This window comes from Bos indicus, chromosome 15 (genome assembly GCF_029378745.1).
Source record: "Bos indicus isolate NIAB-ARS_2022 breed Sahiwal x Tharparkar chromosome 15, NIAB-ARS_B.indTharparkar_mat_pri_1.0, whole genome shotgun sequence".
Taxonomy (NCBI): domain Eukaryota; kingdom Metazoa; phylum Chordata; class Mammalia; order Artiodactyla; family Bovidae; genus Bos; species Bos indicus.
The window spans coordinates 66,457,251-66,473,513 of NC_091774.1; the positions used below are offsets into that span (position 1 = coordinate 66,457,251).

The window sequence follows — 16,263 nt, forward strand, 5'->3', positions numbered from 1 at the left end:
GCTTGGCTTCCTTCCCTTCCGGTCCAGCCTCCCCACTCCCTCACCAGCTTCTCCTGGAGGACGTGTCCTTGACATGTCATCTGTACACACGTTCCCACGTCAGGATCTGCTTAGGGGGAACCCTCCCTAGGTCATTAGCTGCCCTCCTTTGCTTTTCCCCAAACGCTGACTCCTCCTGTTCTTCTGCTCATTTCATCCATGTGACAGCTGCGGCGTGGGATACCAGTTTTAGGTCTCAAACTTCGGTTAGGACCACTTGTCATGCACAGACAGGCTCTTGATTACCAAAGACCCTTGATAGTTGATTTCTGGTCATAGTGTTTATGTTCCTCTCTGCCAATGGCACAGTCCTGGGCACCACCCCACTGGGCTGGGTGCTGCCTGACGCTGCCATATGCATTGGCCTGTGTGTACCCTTCCCAAGGGCAATGCCATATCAGACACCATTATCAGATAAGGATTTGCCATATCAGATACATGTTCTAGTTTCTCTCCTCTGGCAAAAGTTTGAGTCCAATAGCACACAAGAGTCACGTTCTGCCTTTCAAAAGCATGAATGGGAAACTCCTACCTGCTTTGGAGTAAGTCATTTGTTTGACTTCTGTCTGCAAGAAAGTGTGGGTGACCCAATGGGACAGCCAGGATATGGCTCAGGCAGGAGGCGGTGAGGACTCGAGTGGCAAGGGCAGAAAGGGAACCATCCTAGAGAATGATATGTGGACTGCCATGGCTGGTAGACTTCTTTCCTCTATGACTCCTCTGGGCTATACCACCCTCACAGCCCCATCGCCTCTCAGACCTGCTCAAGAATTACCAGAGAAGCACAGAGCTGAGCTCACAAGTCGGGATAAGGTCCTTCAGAGAACAGTAAGACATGCTTTCTCCTGCATTCCCATAGACCTCAGTGCTTAGTAGTCTGTCAATAAAATGTTGCTTTGCCTGTGACTCATGTAACCTGGTCAGATCATCATAAGATGATGACTGTACTTTGTCATCCACTCAGGACACTTGAGTATGAAAGAGTATGCTATTAATAACTAGACATAGACAAAATGCGTAAACTGTCCCCGGGAATCTGGGGCTCATAGTTATCCTATATCTTTACCATCCTCAATGCAGGGCTTCAGACTGCACAGAAACACAGTGAATGGTGCCCTGGAGCATGTCTCCAAAATTCAGACAGTGGGATGGAGAGGGAGTTCAGACTCCGGGCCTCAGGAGCGTGTATGATGGTAGCTTTCTACTGTTAACTCTTTCTCAGTGTGTTTGAGCACTGGATGCTATTTGAGGCCACTGAAGGCATATCTTTCTAAGATAAGATATTTCTAAGCGGTATTTGCAGCAGGTGAGGGCAAACTGGGGTGGTTCCAGACATTCTGACCCAGAGGGATCCCAACCCTCTTGAGATTCACTCAATGGGAGAGTCCATGTTACCTGTTATCTTGGACAGACCATGTAGACACCAGGGAACAACACTCCCCAGACCCTCTCCATGCCAGCCCCACGTGACGCCTTCACTCCCACTCTGCAGGCAAACTCACGATTTTCACAGTGCTTCCCGGTGTAGCCCGCCAGGCAGGCACACTTGTAAGATCCGGTGCTGTCAAGGAGGCAAGTGCCATCGTGGAAACAAGGGGACGAGGAACACGCTGTAAGAGAGAAGGCAATTGCTCTCAGTGCCCCTGTGCGTGAGCCCTTCATTCAAGCCTGGAGTCCTGATCACAGCCTCTCACTTGTCTTTTAAAGTCCTTTTATTGAAATCATGTTAACACTGTTTCAAGATTGCCTAAAACAGCTACTCACTAATCAAATGCTGCTGATGTTATTTGATGTTTTCCAAGCCCTGGAAGTCTGCTCCAGACACCTCTAGTCTAGGACAACACACACGAGTGCAGCACATAATTAAAGCAGAAGCAAGCTTCACCCCTCCCATGGGGGCTCCTATGGGGAGAGAGCAGGCTTGGCTAACACATCATCTTTTATTCAAGGAAGCGCAGCATCCGGGGTACTGGGGGAAAGGAACCGGAAGACGACTTCATGACACTGGTGAAAGGGTACTCAAGAATTTCCAAACATGCATTCTGTAAACAGTAGTCCCTTGATGTGTTGAGAGTTAATGGTCTCAGATACGGTGGGGAAATGCTACTGGGGTTAAATGATAATTCACCAGGTTTCCGCACTGCAGAACTTCTCAGCACATTCCACGTTCTAATGTGCATTGTGAATTTCTAAGAATGCACATAACATTCTACCTTTCACAGGCTTATTTGATCTGAGAGACTGCATTTCACAGAGTGTCCTGGGGACCATTTTTCTACAGAGAACACTTTGGGAAACACTAGTCTGCTTGTTTCCCACTAACCCCACCTTCATTTACCCTGGTGTAGAAATACATGGCTAGGCCAAGTGCAACAAGCCTGAATCGAGCGCTGGCTCGGTGGAAGGCGCTGGTGAGATACAAAGACGAACAGGAGAGCCTGCTCATCAGGACAAAGCTTTGTGAAGAAGAGTCGGCAGTGACTATAACCTGAAGTTTGATTCAGTGAGTGTCAGAAAAGAGAGAAAGTGCTAGAAGACATTCAGAAAAGGGCAAAGCCACAGCTCATTGGAAGAAGGGAAAAGGCTTAACAGGGCAGGAGAAATCTGACAGGGCCTCCGGGGATGGGACATGACGTGCAGGAATGGGAAGGGGGCTTTAGGCAGGAAATAAAGACTGCAGGTGGGTCACACCAGGTGCCTGAGGAACAGGAAGATCACACAGACCAGAGTCCTCCAGGGGAGAGTGAGGAAGAGACCCTCCTGACCCTTCCCTCAGACACAGGGTCGCAAGCTGGTGAGCCGCCTCTGCCCCCAACTTCTGACTGCCATGAACACCCCCAGACAGATCTCAGCCTTGACTGGCAGGGCGGCACCGAGGGGCAAGGACTGAGCCGCAGGCTGACCACAGCATAGCAGCAAAAGCCTCTAGAGCTCCCAGGCCCTGCAAGTCTGCATAGGAGACACACGTCCTGGGAGGAAGTCAGCACACAGCTCATAGGAGCAACCGCCGGAGGCCCTGGCAGAACGTTCTCAGGGGGACCACGTGGAGAGGGTGAGGTGTCTGCTGGTTTTGCTGAATGGGTGAGGCTAAAGAAAGGCTGATTCCACCTCCGCCCACCTCCCTTCCTGAGATATCCGTATCAGACCTTCCATAAGGGAGCTTGAATGGTCAAAAGGCCATTGCAATTTCTTAAATTCAGTTATTTGTTTCAAAAAATAAATATTTCAAGCTGGAGTTTATTTTGTAAAACCTGATGCAATCCCATCTCCAAGGAGTAAAAAAGATCTGGGGTGATTCCTTAGCACTGAGCCCGTTGTTCATTTTGGCCAAATGCTACTTCCTCATTTGACAGGACAGGAGGTGAAGTCAGACGCAGAGTTCCTCATAAAGCGAGTGGCATTTCCCGGGTAGTGTCAGACTTGGAACAATTATTTGAAAGATGACAAAGGAGGCTCAGGGCACGCCTGGGGCAGGGCGGCTACTGAGGGTTTCCTCTGCACCAGACATTGCTCAGCTCTTCATCTGTTCTGTCTCCCAGAGACTCCTTAACGGAGCAGGATCTAGGGTCACGCCCTTATTCACTGATTAGGAAACTCAGGCCCAGAACAGTAGAACTTGTCTAAGCCATACCGTTTAACCTGCCAGGGACCAAAGCTAACTCTCTTAACCATGAGAGCCCCTAACAGGAGCTCCAGAGCCAAACTGTGCAGATTCCTAGTTCCATCTCTAGAGCTGTGCAACCATAGACAAGTGACCTGATCTATCTGTACCACAGCAGCTTTACAGGAGAAGGAGAAGTAAGAATTCCTAGTTCTGGTTCTGGTGAGTGTTTCTGAAACACCCCTTGCCATTTCTCTCTACCTTCTCAATGTGCAGGTCATTTCTGAGAACCCAGAGGGTGGGGTTTTAACAAGGCTGGGCAGGAAGGAGTGGGATACACAGAAAGGAATGTTTATCTAGAGCGTAGCCATAAAAAGTGACATTTGGGAACTTCTCTGGAGGTCCAGTGGTTATGAATCCATGTTTCCACTGCAGGGGGTGTGGATTCAATCCCTGGTCGGGGAACTAAGATCCCACATGCCGTGGGGCATGGCCAAAAAATAAATTCTAAAATAAAATAAAATTTGGCCTTTCTCTCTCTGGCCTTTACCTGTGATCTCCTCAAAGATGGCATGGAAGCCATCGAAGTTCTTGGAGCCATCTGAGTGGAAGAGGATGTGGAGTGAGGAGCCCGTGCTTCGGATGGGAGCTGGCCGCTCATTGCCACAGAAACGCTTGATGATCTGGCTGTCGCTGCTGTCCCCGTCACGGACCTCAACATAGTCATATTGGCACATGTAATCAAACTCCAGGCTCAACATGACAATCCTGGAGGAGGAGAGGGTGAGAACAGGAGACAGGTGAGGCCCTGAAGAATCCTTCCACCCGCCCTGGGCAAGTTCAAGGCCAGATGATAAGCAGACCTCCGGAAGAGAGGAGCTATGCCCTGATCTGAGAGAACCGTGGCCCTGGAGGACTTGCGAGCAGCTGCATTTCTTTAAATGTGTGTGGGCAGGTGTACTGTGGGCAGGTGTGTGGACGCATGCCAGGTGCAGGGGGCAGCACAGTCCATTCCGAGAACCTCTGCACACACCAGCTCCCCGTTTAGGGGCACTGCTCCTCCCAGGCTGCATGGCTGGTTCCTTCCTAAACTCAGAGCTCAGCTAAAATATTCTCTCCTTAAAGAGGCTTCCCTGACAACTCTTTCTAAAGGAGAGCCCTTGTTTTCGTCATAATGTGTATAGACATTTTACTTTCTCATATTTATCTCCTTGACTTTGTGAGTGTGTGTGTGCACACATGCATGCCTGTCTGCTCCCCTAGCTCCCCTAGACTGCAAATTCCTTAAGGGCAGGGTGTGGCATCTGTCTTACTCCATCAATGTTTGCTTAGTGCCTAATGCAGTGCCTAGCATGTAGAGACAATAAACAAATGTTGTTGAGTAGGTGATAAAATGGATACTTCAATTTTACAATTGGAGAGTGATAGAGTATATGTTATCTTAAAGACCAAGTAAAGGAAAAAACTCTCTGCATGCATACTCTTCTGTCTGATGGAAGGATCAGAAGATAATTATCCTCTTGGTAACAATAACTCTTGCCCCAAAGAGTAGAAAGAGTAGCATCATATCAAAATTTCAGAATTGAAAGAGACATATCTTTGATTACCTCAAAGGGATCTTGGGTTTGGAAATATTGGGGTGCAATGGATCAAAAACACAGAAGATAAAACCCTAAGCTCTCATTTCCAAGAGGTAAGAAAAGAGGCAGATACACACCAAGGCAAGAGAGGAAAAGATAACTTTTCAGAAGATTCCAAGGGAATGCCTGAGTTATCAAGTTCACAAAATGTACATCTGTATCTTCTTCCTCACGTTCTGGAGAAGTGGGAATAGACAGAGAACTCAGAACTGCCACCTGAAAAGTTCAGACCAGTGCCACTTCTATCACCTTGGGCAAAAACTCCATGTGCCAGAATTAGAGAACAATCAGGATATTGTAAATGATCTTAAAGATCTTATTTAAAAAAGGAATGATCACTGAGTATGGCTAGTGTTTATTTTTCAGAAATTTTTATCACAAAACCTTTTGTACGGGAGTGTAAGTCCTACTCACCATAATGTGTGCAACTTGCTATAGTTTTAAGGATCTGGCCACACCAGCTCACTGCCGGCCTTGAGCAATCCCTTGCTTCTCTGGGCTTTGGTGTCTTAATTTGAAAAGGGGGAAGGGATGTGGCGGGGGTGGGGGGGGCAAGGCCACCACCAAACCGAGATCACAGCTTTTTCTGAAACTGAAACACGAGACACTGCAACCTGCATTTACATTCACTCATGTGTTCCTTATTCAATGCATCTATGGCAGGTCTGCACTGTGACAGGCGCTGTTCCAGGTGCTGAAAGTACGGCAACTTCCCTAGTAGACACAGTGCCTGCCCTCATGAGTTCTGATTTGAGGGACAGAAAATAAGCAAGGAAACCAGAAAACAAGGGGATTCCAGAGAGTGTTAAGTCCTAAGAAAAACAGAGCAGGTAAGAGCACTGAGAGTGACTGGGAGGATAAGCTTTCTACATACATGGTCAAGGGTAGACACTTAACTGATGAAATGGAGCCAGCCATGTGCAGGTCATGGGGAAGAGTGGTCCAGGCAGGAGAAATCTGTAAGTACAAAGGCCCTGAGGTAGTCATGAGCATCTCTGAGGAAATGAAAGGAGGCAGGGATGCTACACTGCCAGGCAGTGCATACCTGGGAGAATGGTGTGAAGGAAGGTCAGAGAGGACAGCAGGAGACGTTTTGTATGGTGAGGAGTTTGAATTTTATTCCAAGCTTGAGAGAAACCACTGGAAGGTTTCACTAACAGAATGACAATTTGAGAGAGGATTTTAAAGGATCACTCCAGCCACTCTGAAGAGAGGAGATGGCAGAGCCAGAAAAAGTGGAGGCAGGGAAGCCAATTAGGCCACAAGAGGATCCAGGTAAGAGTTGGTGGCAGTTCAAAGTAGAATTTTGGCAGTAGAGACAGTGGACAGATGAGATTATTTTACAGCTGAGTAAATAGATTCTCTGGTGACCTGGCTGTGGTAGGCGATGGAAAAGGGAACACCAGGGATGACGACCAGCTTTGGGGCTGGACACTAGGCTGCAGAGTATTTCCATCCTTATAATTACCCCTGGCCAGCAGGTCCAGGTTTGCAGGGAAGAAACCTATATACTTCTGTGCCTTCCTAGGACCCTTTCCTAGGCAGGTGATGCACTTCTCAACCCCTCCAACATTTTGGATTTTTGGTTGGTGGAGTTGGGGAGGGGGAGCTGATTTCTTTTCATCCTGGGTCTTGGAGAAGCTCTCCAGAGGCCTCTGGAGAGCTTTTGTCCTGGGACATTTGTCCCAGGGGACCATTTGTCCTGGTCCCTGAGTTGCTGAAAAATTAGCCTGTGGCATCCAAAACTGTCCTTATCACACTAAAAGATCCAGCCTGGAGCCCATTCAGCAGAATGGTGTAGCCTCTCACTTGCTTCTTGAACTTCCTCTAGGAAAGTTCATTTACTGAACCTTAATCCTAACCCCAGGACCTCAGGGAACAAGAAGACCAGCAACTAAAGGGTGGCTTTGATGCGCGGGTTGGGAAAGGGACCTGAGTTCTGGATCCTCTCGATGTGGGGTACCGTGTTGCCCCTCCTGCACAACAGAGTGCCATCGAGGAGCCAGCTGACATAAGGGAACCTCTGGGTGCATCAATCCACCCAGAAAACACCGATTGGAAGCCTGTGCTCTAGAAGATTAGAGATTTCCATCACCGCCAACATCTCCATGAGTTAGAAAAGGGAAGAGCTAGGTGGACAACGTCCCTAAAAGTCCTGGGCTGAGTGGGCCACTCTGCTTTACTAAAGAGGAAGACTAGAGGTGTCTGCCAGGAGAGAGGAGAAACACTGGCAACAGGGAGCAGATCTTTCAACTTTATCTATGCAGGAAGGGTCTATCGAGCACCTGTCGTGTGTACCATGTCCTGTTCCAGGCTCCTGGATGCAGCAGTGAACAGTTCTCACAAAGCAGGATGCACTTGTGTTATTTATCTCTAGTTACAACTGGGTCCATGGCATGAATTAAACATTTCTGTGGACCCCAACGTTCCATAAGATGAACGGCTTATCGTCCACACAAATGAAAGAATCAGCTTATTGGTTGTGGAGGTGGTGGTTGGTTTCTGAGAACAGCAATGAAAGAAGCTGTGACAAACATAAACCCCAATCTAGAGTACAAAGTCCTTGAAGGTTAGGCCTGGCCTTATTTCCTCCCCTTCCATAGAATCCAGCCAGTACTAAGTGAATTAGGTGACCTGGTCAAGGTTATGGGTGGGCAGGTTGCTCTCAGTGCTGTGTTCTGACATATTGGTGTCTTCCTGGGGTCATCATCACCTGAGCCCCACTGTCTGCAGTCAGTGAAGGACAAGCATTTAATTGGTGGTCGTCTTACCCAGGCCTTATCCCACAAAATCACTAAGAGGTAAACAGAAAGGCTCTAATATACATTTTCTGCTTTCAAGAATAAAATGTAGATGGTTAGCCCTGATTACTAGGGTCCAGGACCTTTGGTTTTGTTACTGCACTTCCTCAAACCTCAGGTTCCATAATTCTGACCGCAGCCCCTTACCTGAGTTGGATGATAAATCCAGGTTTGGCGTGAATGGTCCACTCACAGTGAGCATTCAGGGGGTAGCTCTCCAACAAAATCTGACCCTTTGGAACACGTAGAACCTGGCCACATCCTGAGAAGAGAAGATTGAGGCATAGAAATTGGAGTCAACAGGAAAGAGACGGTAAAAGGTCTCGAAGCCTCTGAGCTCATCCCCGCCCCTAAAAACAGAATGGAGAAGGATATTTCTATTTCTCAAGCCCCTGGCGATATGCTCAGCAACTGGCAATGAATTATTCATTCATTTAACCCAACAGCTTGAGAAGGGAAATAGCATCATTCCAGTTTTCCAGATGGAAAAATGGATAACCAGAGATTAAATAATTTGTCTAGCTATTAAGTGACAGAGCAGAGATTTAAAACCTAGCTGTGTCTGAATGTGAGGTCCAAGCCACCCTCATCCTACCTCTCCAAGACTGCCACACCCCAGCCTGCTGCCGCCACCTTACAAGGCTCAGAAAGTTGGCCCTCCCAGCAGCTCTACCTGGGACACTGTGGCCTTTGTTCAGCGTCTAAATTTACGTAAGCCCCTCTGCTCTGTGTCCCCTGCACACCCTCAATCCACACATATAATCCCAAAGCAACTCCTTTTTACGTGCCTCCATCCAGTTAGAAAATGTATGTATTAATTTGTTCTATGAGCAATTATGCAATAGCGAAAGCATTAGTCGCTCAGTTGTGTCTGACTCTTTGCGACTCTATAGACTGTAGCCCACCAGGCTCCTCTGTCCATGGAATTCTCCAGGCCAGAATACCGGAGTGGGTAGCCATTCCATTCTCCAAGGGATCTTTCTGACCCAGGGATGGAACCTGGGTCTTCGGCATTGCAGGGAGATTGTTTACCACCTGAGCCACCAGGGAAGCACCTCTCTAATGCAAATACCAGAAGCGGGACATGAACTCCAACCAGTCCAATTGGATTAGTGATTTTCGATTTTTTTCCTGGCTCCCAAGACCCTTTCCCCCCCCCCCCAAACTCTTATGAAGACCACCAATTTAATTAAAAAAAAAATGAATCCAACAGGGGGTCCTGGTTGAAGTAGAAGCTGGGACCCCAAGCCCTCCATCCTCACTATCACCTTGGTCCCCTGAGCTAGTTCCAAGGAATCCCCAAGATTTGAAAACCACAGAACAGTCTCCATTCAATTACATCACATCTCTAGCGTCGAGATAAGCAGAGGTCTGTACCCTCGTTGTAGGGAAAAAATTATCTCGGTCATGTAAATAAACTATATTTTCTGCCAGAGTTGGCACACTATGATCCATGGGCCAAATGCAGCTCACTGCCTATATTTTAAATGAAGTTTTATTGGAACAGAGCCACATACACTTTTAATGCATTGTTTAAGGTTGGTTTCCAGCCACAATGACAGACTTGAGTAGCTGCAAAACAAGACAGCAGAATCCACAAAAATGTAACTATTTACTACGCCCCGCTATAGGAAAAGCTTCTTTAACCCTATCTACACAGAACTCAGTTTGACATCATAAACTCCAGACCTTCAGTTATCTTTAATAACCTCCCCCAATAAATTCCCAAGCTCAAAAGAAAAACATGAACATCAGTGGATGGTACCTCATGGCAAGATGATGGTGGTAATATTTCTACAGTGGTAGGAATATAGCTTAAACTCTGTTTTCAATAAGCTGTGAGGTCTGAGGTGTGTGATTTTTGCAAAATTGACTGCTAGGTTGCCCAAGGCATCTCATCATTAGGATGTTTATTGCTTCTATTTCCGCGTGGGAAGCATCCCTCGCCCCTTTCCATGTGAGTCTCTGGATTTGGCCGGGCCTCCATCGTCTCTCTGTGATCTCAGTCTCCCTGCATCCATCCTTTTCTCCCAACTTTCCATTCCCCATATAGCTGCCAAAGCTACCATTTAAATACATGAATGAGATCACATTACTCTCTCGACTCGCCCCTCCAAAGACTGCGCCCTGTAGCTCACCTCCCCACAGCATCCACGGCCCTGCCCTCTGTTCAGCCTCCACCACCACCCACCCAGTCCTCACTCTGAGCCAGCCACACGGCCCCCTTCCTGTCCCAACCCCAGGCCTCGCACCCACTGCTTCCTTAACCTAGAAGGTTCATCCTCTTCCACGTCTCCTCCCTTTGGGAATTAAGCTCAACTGCTACTTCTTCAAAGAGGCCTTCCTGGACCACCCAGCTAAAACGGACCTTCATATTTCTACGGTCACTGCCATTACTTGATTTTGTTTTCTTCATAATGGACATCGCTACTGGAAATTTTCTAGCTTATTTGCTCACTCCCTTTGGCAGAGCTAGCACCCCTCCAGTTTGTATGCCTAGAACGGAAACTGGCACAGAACACGTGCTCAATAAAGAGCTGTTGAATGAAGGAACGATGACATTGTGACAGGCCAGGGACTGGCTAAAAGGCTTACACCTTCTCTGGTTTAATCCTCACAAGAAAGCTTGGAGATAGCTGAGGTAGATGGAGAGATTGGTTTAGTTCATCCTTGGGGAGGGGGTGGATAGGAGAGAAAGGAGTGAGGAGAAAATAGGCCTGGCCCAGGAGGACAGCCAGGGTCCTGGCAGAGTATTCACTAATCATTCATGGACAGAGGAGCCTGGCAGCCATGGTCCATAGGGTCGCAGAGAGTTGGACACAACTGGAATGACTAAGCATGCAGCACACACGCCTTAATTTCACATTTTGCACATTTACAGACAGTTCCTAAGGGAATACACGACACACTGCTATATTTAAAATGGATAACGACGAGGTTCTACTGTGTACACAGGAAATTTTGCTCAATGGTATGTGGCAGCCTGGATGGGAGGGGAGTTTGGGGGAGAATGGACACAGGTATATGGGAGTTGGTGATGGACAGGGAGGCCTGGCGTGCTGCGATTCATGGGGTTGCAAAGAGTTGGACACGACTGAGCAACTGAACTGAACTGAACTGATACGTATGGCTGAGTTGCTCTGCTGTTCACCTGAAACTACCACAACATTGTTAACTGGCTATACCCCAATATAAAATAAAAAGTTAAGAAAAGAAAGCTGGGCGAATGACATTTATCTCCCCATCCCCCAGACGAGGAACCCTAAGGATGGGAGAAGTTAGGTATCCCCATGGCCAGACAGCCAGGAAGTCGGAAGGTGGCAGATGACTGTTCTGGCTGTAGAGCAGTGGTTGCCAGGGGACGTCGGAGTCCCCTCTCAGTATGGGTCTCAACCTTAGAGTCACCAGCTGTGTGGCCTTCGGTGAGTTACGGCATCTCTCAGAACCTCACCAGACCTGAGCCAAATGGGAATAAAACTGGCATCTACCCCATTCGTTTTGTGAGATGTGAATCAGATTATGCACACCGAAAGCCCTTAGCAGAAAAACCAGCAAATGTTAGCTGTTGCTAGTTGGTGGCAGATCAAGGACTTGAACGTGAATCTGCCTAGTACCAGCGCTGGATCTCTGCTAGTACATTAACCTGTCTTAGGGTTTCCTGACCCAGCCTTCTCCCGCACCATTTTGAAGCGGCAGGATTTCCCACCCCCGTTCCCAAATACATTGAATCTTTGCCCGTCCCCCTCCCCGTCGAGCTATTGGAAATGCACGTGCCTTCTTCCTGCACACCTCACACTCCTCATCGCCCCCATCCGCCCATCTGCTGCCCGGCTATGGAAGTGATACACGGGGTGTGAGAGACAAAAAAAGAAACCTTCCTGCACAGCCTCCGCCCCCCCGGGGACTGGCAGCTTCCCCACCACAAGGTGTTAAGTCCCAGCTCCGCAGCAAACCTCCCGCAGGGACCCCAAGTTAGAACCGGCAGCAGATGCTGCCAGCCAACTTCTGGTTTCCTCCCTGGAATCAGACAGCAGTGTCACTTTCAGATCCCCTCTCCCCGTCTCAGATCTGGGGGAGCCAGCAGGCTTTGGCCAGCCTGAGGGTCTTATGGCCTGGGGAGTACTCGGGGTCCCACCCCCAACCCGGGTGCTGGCCCCTGGCCACGTGAGATGTGAGACCACTGGTTCCTGGAGACCAGGGGCTGTCCTTCAGAAACAGCCAGGATTCCCAACCACACGCAACAGCCGGGTCCTTCATGATGTTTCCCTTCTGTCTCTGGAGGGGAGGGCAGAGTCGGCCTCAAGACAGGGTGCAAGTTCCAAGCAGCCAGAGACACAGAGGCCACTTCTCAGAAATGTGCTCTGCAGGGGGAGGGGCGGGGGGCGCAGTTAGTGGGCACCGGGCAAAGCAGAAGGCACCCCATGCCCTCCTCACACCAAGGGGCTCCTTCAGCCCCCATCTCACTCCCACCCCCACGGGGAGTCCAAGGAGCTGGGTGCAGGGCAGACTCACTGCACCCTCTGTCTAGGGCTGAACACAGCCAAGTGTCCTCACTAATGAAGTGCGGCTGGCCAACCAAGCAGGTGGTCCTGGGGCTGAAAGACGGGAGTGGCAAGGGCCCGGACAACGTGCTCGGATTCCCTGACCACGTCTGGCTGCAGGAGAAGAGGTGTGCATGTGCGTGCGTGCGTGTATGTAGGGGATTTTGCCAGCCATGCCAGACTGGCCCTTGGGATCTCAAATCCTGGACTCATCTCCAAGCCTGCCTCCTCCCCTGTCCTTGCTACAAACCCAAACAGGAGAGAGAGCTGGATAGACTCTGCTTCGACAGAGCTGAAAGGAAATCTTCATGAATTTCCAAACTAGAACGAGAGCTGGAAGCTTCCCAAAAGCAGTGAACACCCCCAGCATTCTGACAAGTGTCCTTATCTCCAGCTGGGGGACAAAAGAGGGAGGGGCGCTTCTGAGAAGCAGTGGATTTTTTTTTTTTTTTTTAAATCTTTCCTTTAGGCTGGGGGCAAGGAGGACTAAAGAAAGAATTCTGTTAGCTTCTTTTTTTTTTTTCGCCATGCTCCACAACTTGCAAGATCTTAGCTGCCTGACCAGGGATTGACCCACACCCTCAGCAGTGAAAGCTTGGAGTCCTAACCACTGATGCATGTGTGTGTGGGCATGCTAAGTCACTTCAGCCACCTCTGACTCTGTGTGACCCTGTGGACTGTAGCCCCCCAGGCTCCTCTGTCCAGGGGATTCTCCAGGCAAGAATACTGGAGTGGATTGCCATGCTCTCCTCCAGGGGATCATCCCAACCCAGGGATCAAACCCATGTCTCTTATGTCTCCTGCACTGGGAAGCGGGCTCTTTAACCATTATCGCCACCTGGGAAGCCCCTGGAAGCCAGACCAGGTCCTAATCTCAGTTCAGATTTTTCCTAGCTGTATGACCCCAGACAAGTTCTTCAGATTTTCCAAGCTGAGCGTCCCTCATTTGGAAATAACAGGAGTAGCTACAACCACGCTGTTGTTGCTGATTTATTATTTAAGGATTAAATGAGATAGTTACTGTATGTGAAGCATTTAGCAAAGTGCCTGGCACACATAAACAATAAATGGCAGCTAACACTGTCATTTCTCAAGTCTTGTCTGGATCTGAGACACAAATTTGGCAAAAGAATCACAGGTGGCAGCCCAGGTTCTGATCCACTGCTCCAGGTCTCCTAAGAGCCTCTTTGCATCATTGGCTAAAGCTCTAAAGCCTTTAGGCCCAGGAGCCTAGACAGGGATGGCAGAACAAAAGCCTGGATAATGACATGGGAATGACCCACACACCAGACAGGGAGCAAGAAGGAAGCTGATACTGCCCATGTGATTTGGTTCATCCTACCCTGACCTGCTCATCCCTCAGACAGGTGTTTGGAGTGAGGACCTCAAGGGCCTCTCACTTCAAGAAATAGCTTAGTTCAGAGGAAGAGGGACTGGACTCCGGGGCCCAGCTTCTGAACTGGCATCTTGGCTCTGCCACATAACAGCTGTAAGACAGCAGGTAAAGTGACTCAGCCTCTCTGTGCCTCGAAGCCCTCACCTGTAAAAGGCTGGATGAGGATGAATGGTTCATACATGAAGGTACTTGAACATTGTCTGGTTCATAAAGAGTGCTGCTGCTGCTGCTATGTCACTTGAGTCGTGTCTGACTCTGTGCGACCCCATAGATGGCAGCCCACCAGGCTCCCCCATCCCTGGGATTCTCCATGCAAGAATACTGGAGTGGGTTGCCATTTCCTTCTCTAATGCATGAAAGTGAAAAGTGAAGGTAAAGTTGTGCTACGTGATAGCTTTTACCAGGGGCTCACGTCTTCACTGGCTCTCTAGAAATGACTTCATGGCTCACTCTGTGATCTGGCCTATAGTTCCAATCAATCTAATACTTTAGAATGGTTGCTTAAGTGTGTGCTTCCTCCATGACACAGTTCCATGAAAGCAAGGACCTTTGTCTGTCTTGCTCACCTCTATATGCATGAAATATGTGCTTAATTAATTAACTGAATGAATGACTCTGCCAAATTGTATCAAGCCTCTTCCTGCCCAATCAAACCATTTTCGAATCCTCTTCCCAATACTGTACCAAATGGCCTATCCGTTCAGTTGAAACCATTGTCCAGCAAAAATACTATCTGCCACTTTGTTGCAAAAAGGTTTTTCTCCTCCAGATTCATCACAATCTTCACAAAAAAAGCATACACTGAGATAACCCTGACGATCCAATTCAAAAGTCGAGGACTGGGTTTGAGCAGCATAAAAAATTAGACAACTAAATATTTTTTCTTTTCTCTGTGCTTCAGTTTGGTTGATTTCTACCAGCCTGTATTTACATTCTCTGATCCTGTCTTCCATCATGATCAATCAGCTGTTAACCCCTCTGATGATTTTTTAATTTCAAATATTACAATGTGTTCAGTTCTGGGATTTCCTTTTGGTTCTTATTAATGCTTTCTAAATCTATTCTCAATTTTCGCATCTCTTCATCCATTATAATTACCTTTTCTTGCAGATCCTTTAATATATTCATTTTTAAATTATTTAAAACTCCTTGTCTGAAAATTCTAATAGTTGATCCCATGTGGTGTGTTTCTCTTGACTGATCTTTCTCTTGACTATTGGTCCTATTCTCTTCTTGCTTATTCACAACAGAAAAGACATATTTTCTTTTGATTGGTAATATCTTTTCCTCCATTAGGCAGGTAGAATGAGGTACTGATCAATTTGATCAAATCAGGAAGCAAGGTGGTTTGGGGCAGGGCTGAAGCTATAATCCCTCGAGAAGCATCTTGAAAGTCAAGCAGTGGGAACCTTAGAAAACTTATTTTTGATTTTCAACACTCCCCCTGCCCAACTTCCTGCACTTCCATGACTGTAAGTTCAGGAATCTTTGATCCTGTGAGACCATGAGACTCTGAGATGACAAATTTTTGAAACTGGAAAATGACAACAATATTCCAAGATCTTCTGCTTTCTAGCCTCACCCCCAGCCTCTGCTTGCTCAACAAAATTTCACTAATGAGAAGTCTCAGTGGATAGGGTAATCTTTGTTTGGGGGTATTTTTTAGATGTAAGTTCAATAGGCCAGCCCACAGGCTCATCCCAAGTCTGGCTGGGTCCTCCTCCTTCTCAGGCAGGCCTTCACCTGCCCTGGCCCTGACCTCAGTAGCTGGCCTCAGGTAAGACGTATCCTGCATCACTTGCTCTCCTAGGAAGAGCTTTTTCCTATGGAGTTTAGTTTCTTTTAGATTCTGTGTTCATAGATATGAGAGGGCTTTAAAGTACATTCTGAATTTCCTTTGATTTAGAGTGATTTCTTGCTGTTTGAACAGGAAGGAAGGCCTTTTTCATATCCCTCTCCACCCAAACCAGAAGTTGAGCAATAATCGATGAGCTCTTTAATAACATAAAATCATCTGCAGGAGTTCAAACGTCAATTCTCTAGAATCAAGAACTTCAGCACATAACGTATGAAAAGCTGTTCGCCACACATACAATGCTTGTCCTGGAAAGCAGCCTCCCGTGTGCTGTGCTCAGTCGCGTCCGACTCTTTGCGACCCGTGGACTACAGCCTGCCAGGCTCCTCTGTCCACGGAATTCTCTGGGCAAGAATACTGGGTGGGCTGCCATTTCCACCTCCAGAGGAT

At 48.0% G+C, this 16,263-nt stretch overlaps 1 protein-coding gene across 1 annotated transcript in view; it reads right to left on the reverse strand.

The window, feature by feature from the left end:
* PAMR1 (peptidase domain containing associated with muscle regeneration 1) overlaps nt 1-16,263 on the reverse strand; it is a 79,323-nt gene that overhangs the window by 26,485 nt on the left and 36,575 nt on the right. The window contains exons 4-6 of the mRNA XM_019975723.2: nt 8,229-8,343; nt 4,191-4,408; nt 1,542-1,649 (exon numbers count right to left, since the gene is read on the reverse strand). Of these exons, the coding sequence (XP_019831282.1) occupies nt 1,542-1,649; nt 4,191-4,408; nt 8,229-8,343 (441 nt within the window). The remainder of the gene's footprint in view (nt 1-1,541; nt 1,650-4,190; nt 4,409-8,228; nt 8,344-16,263) is intronic.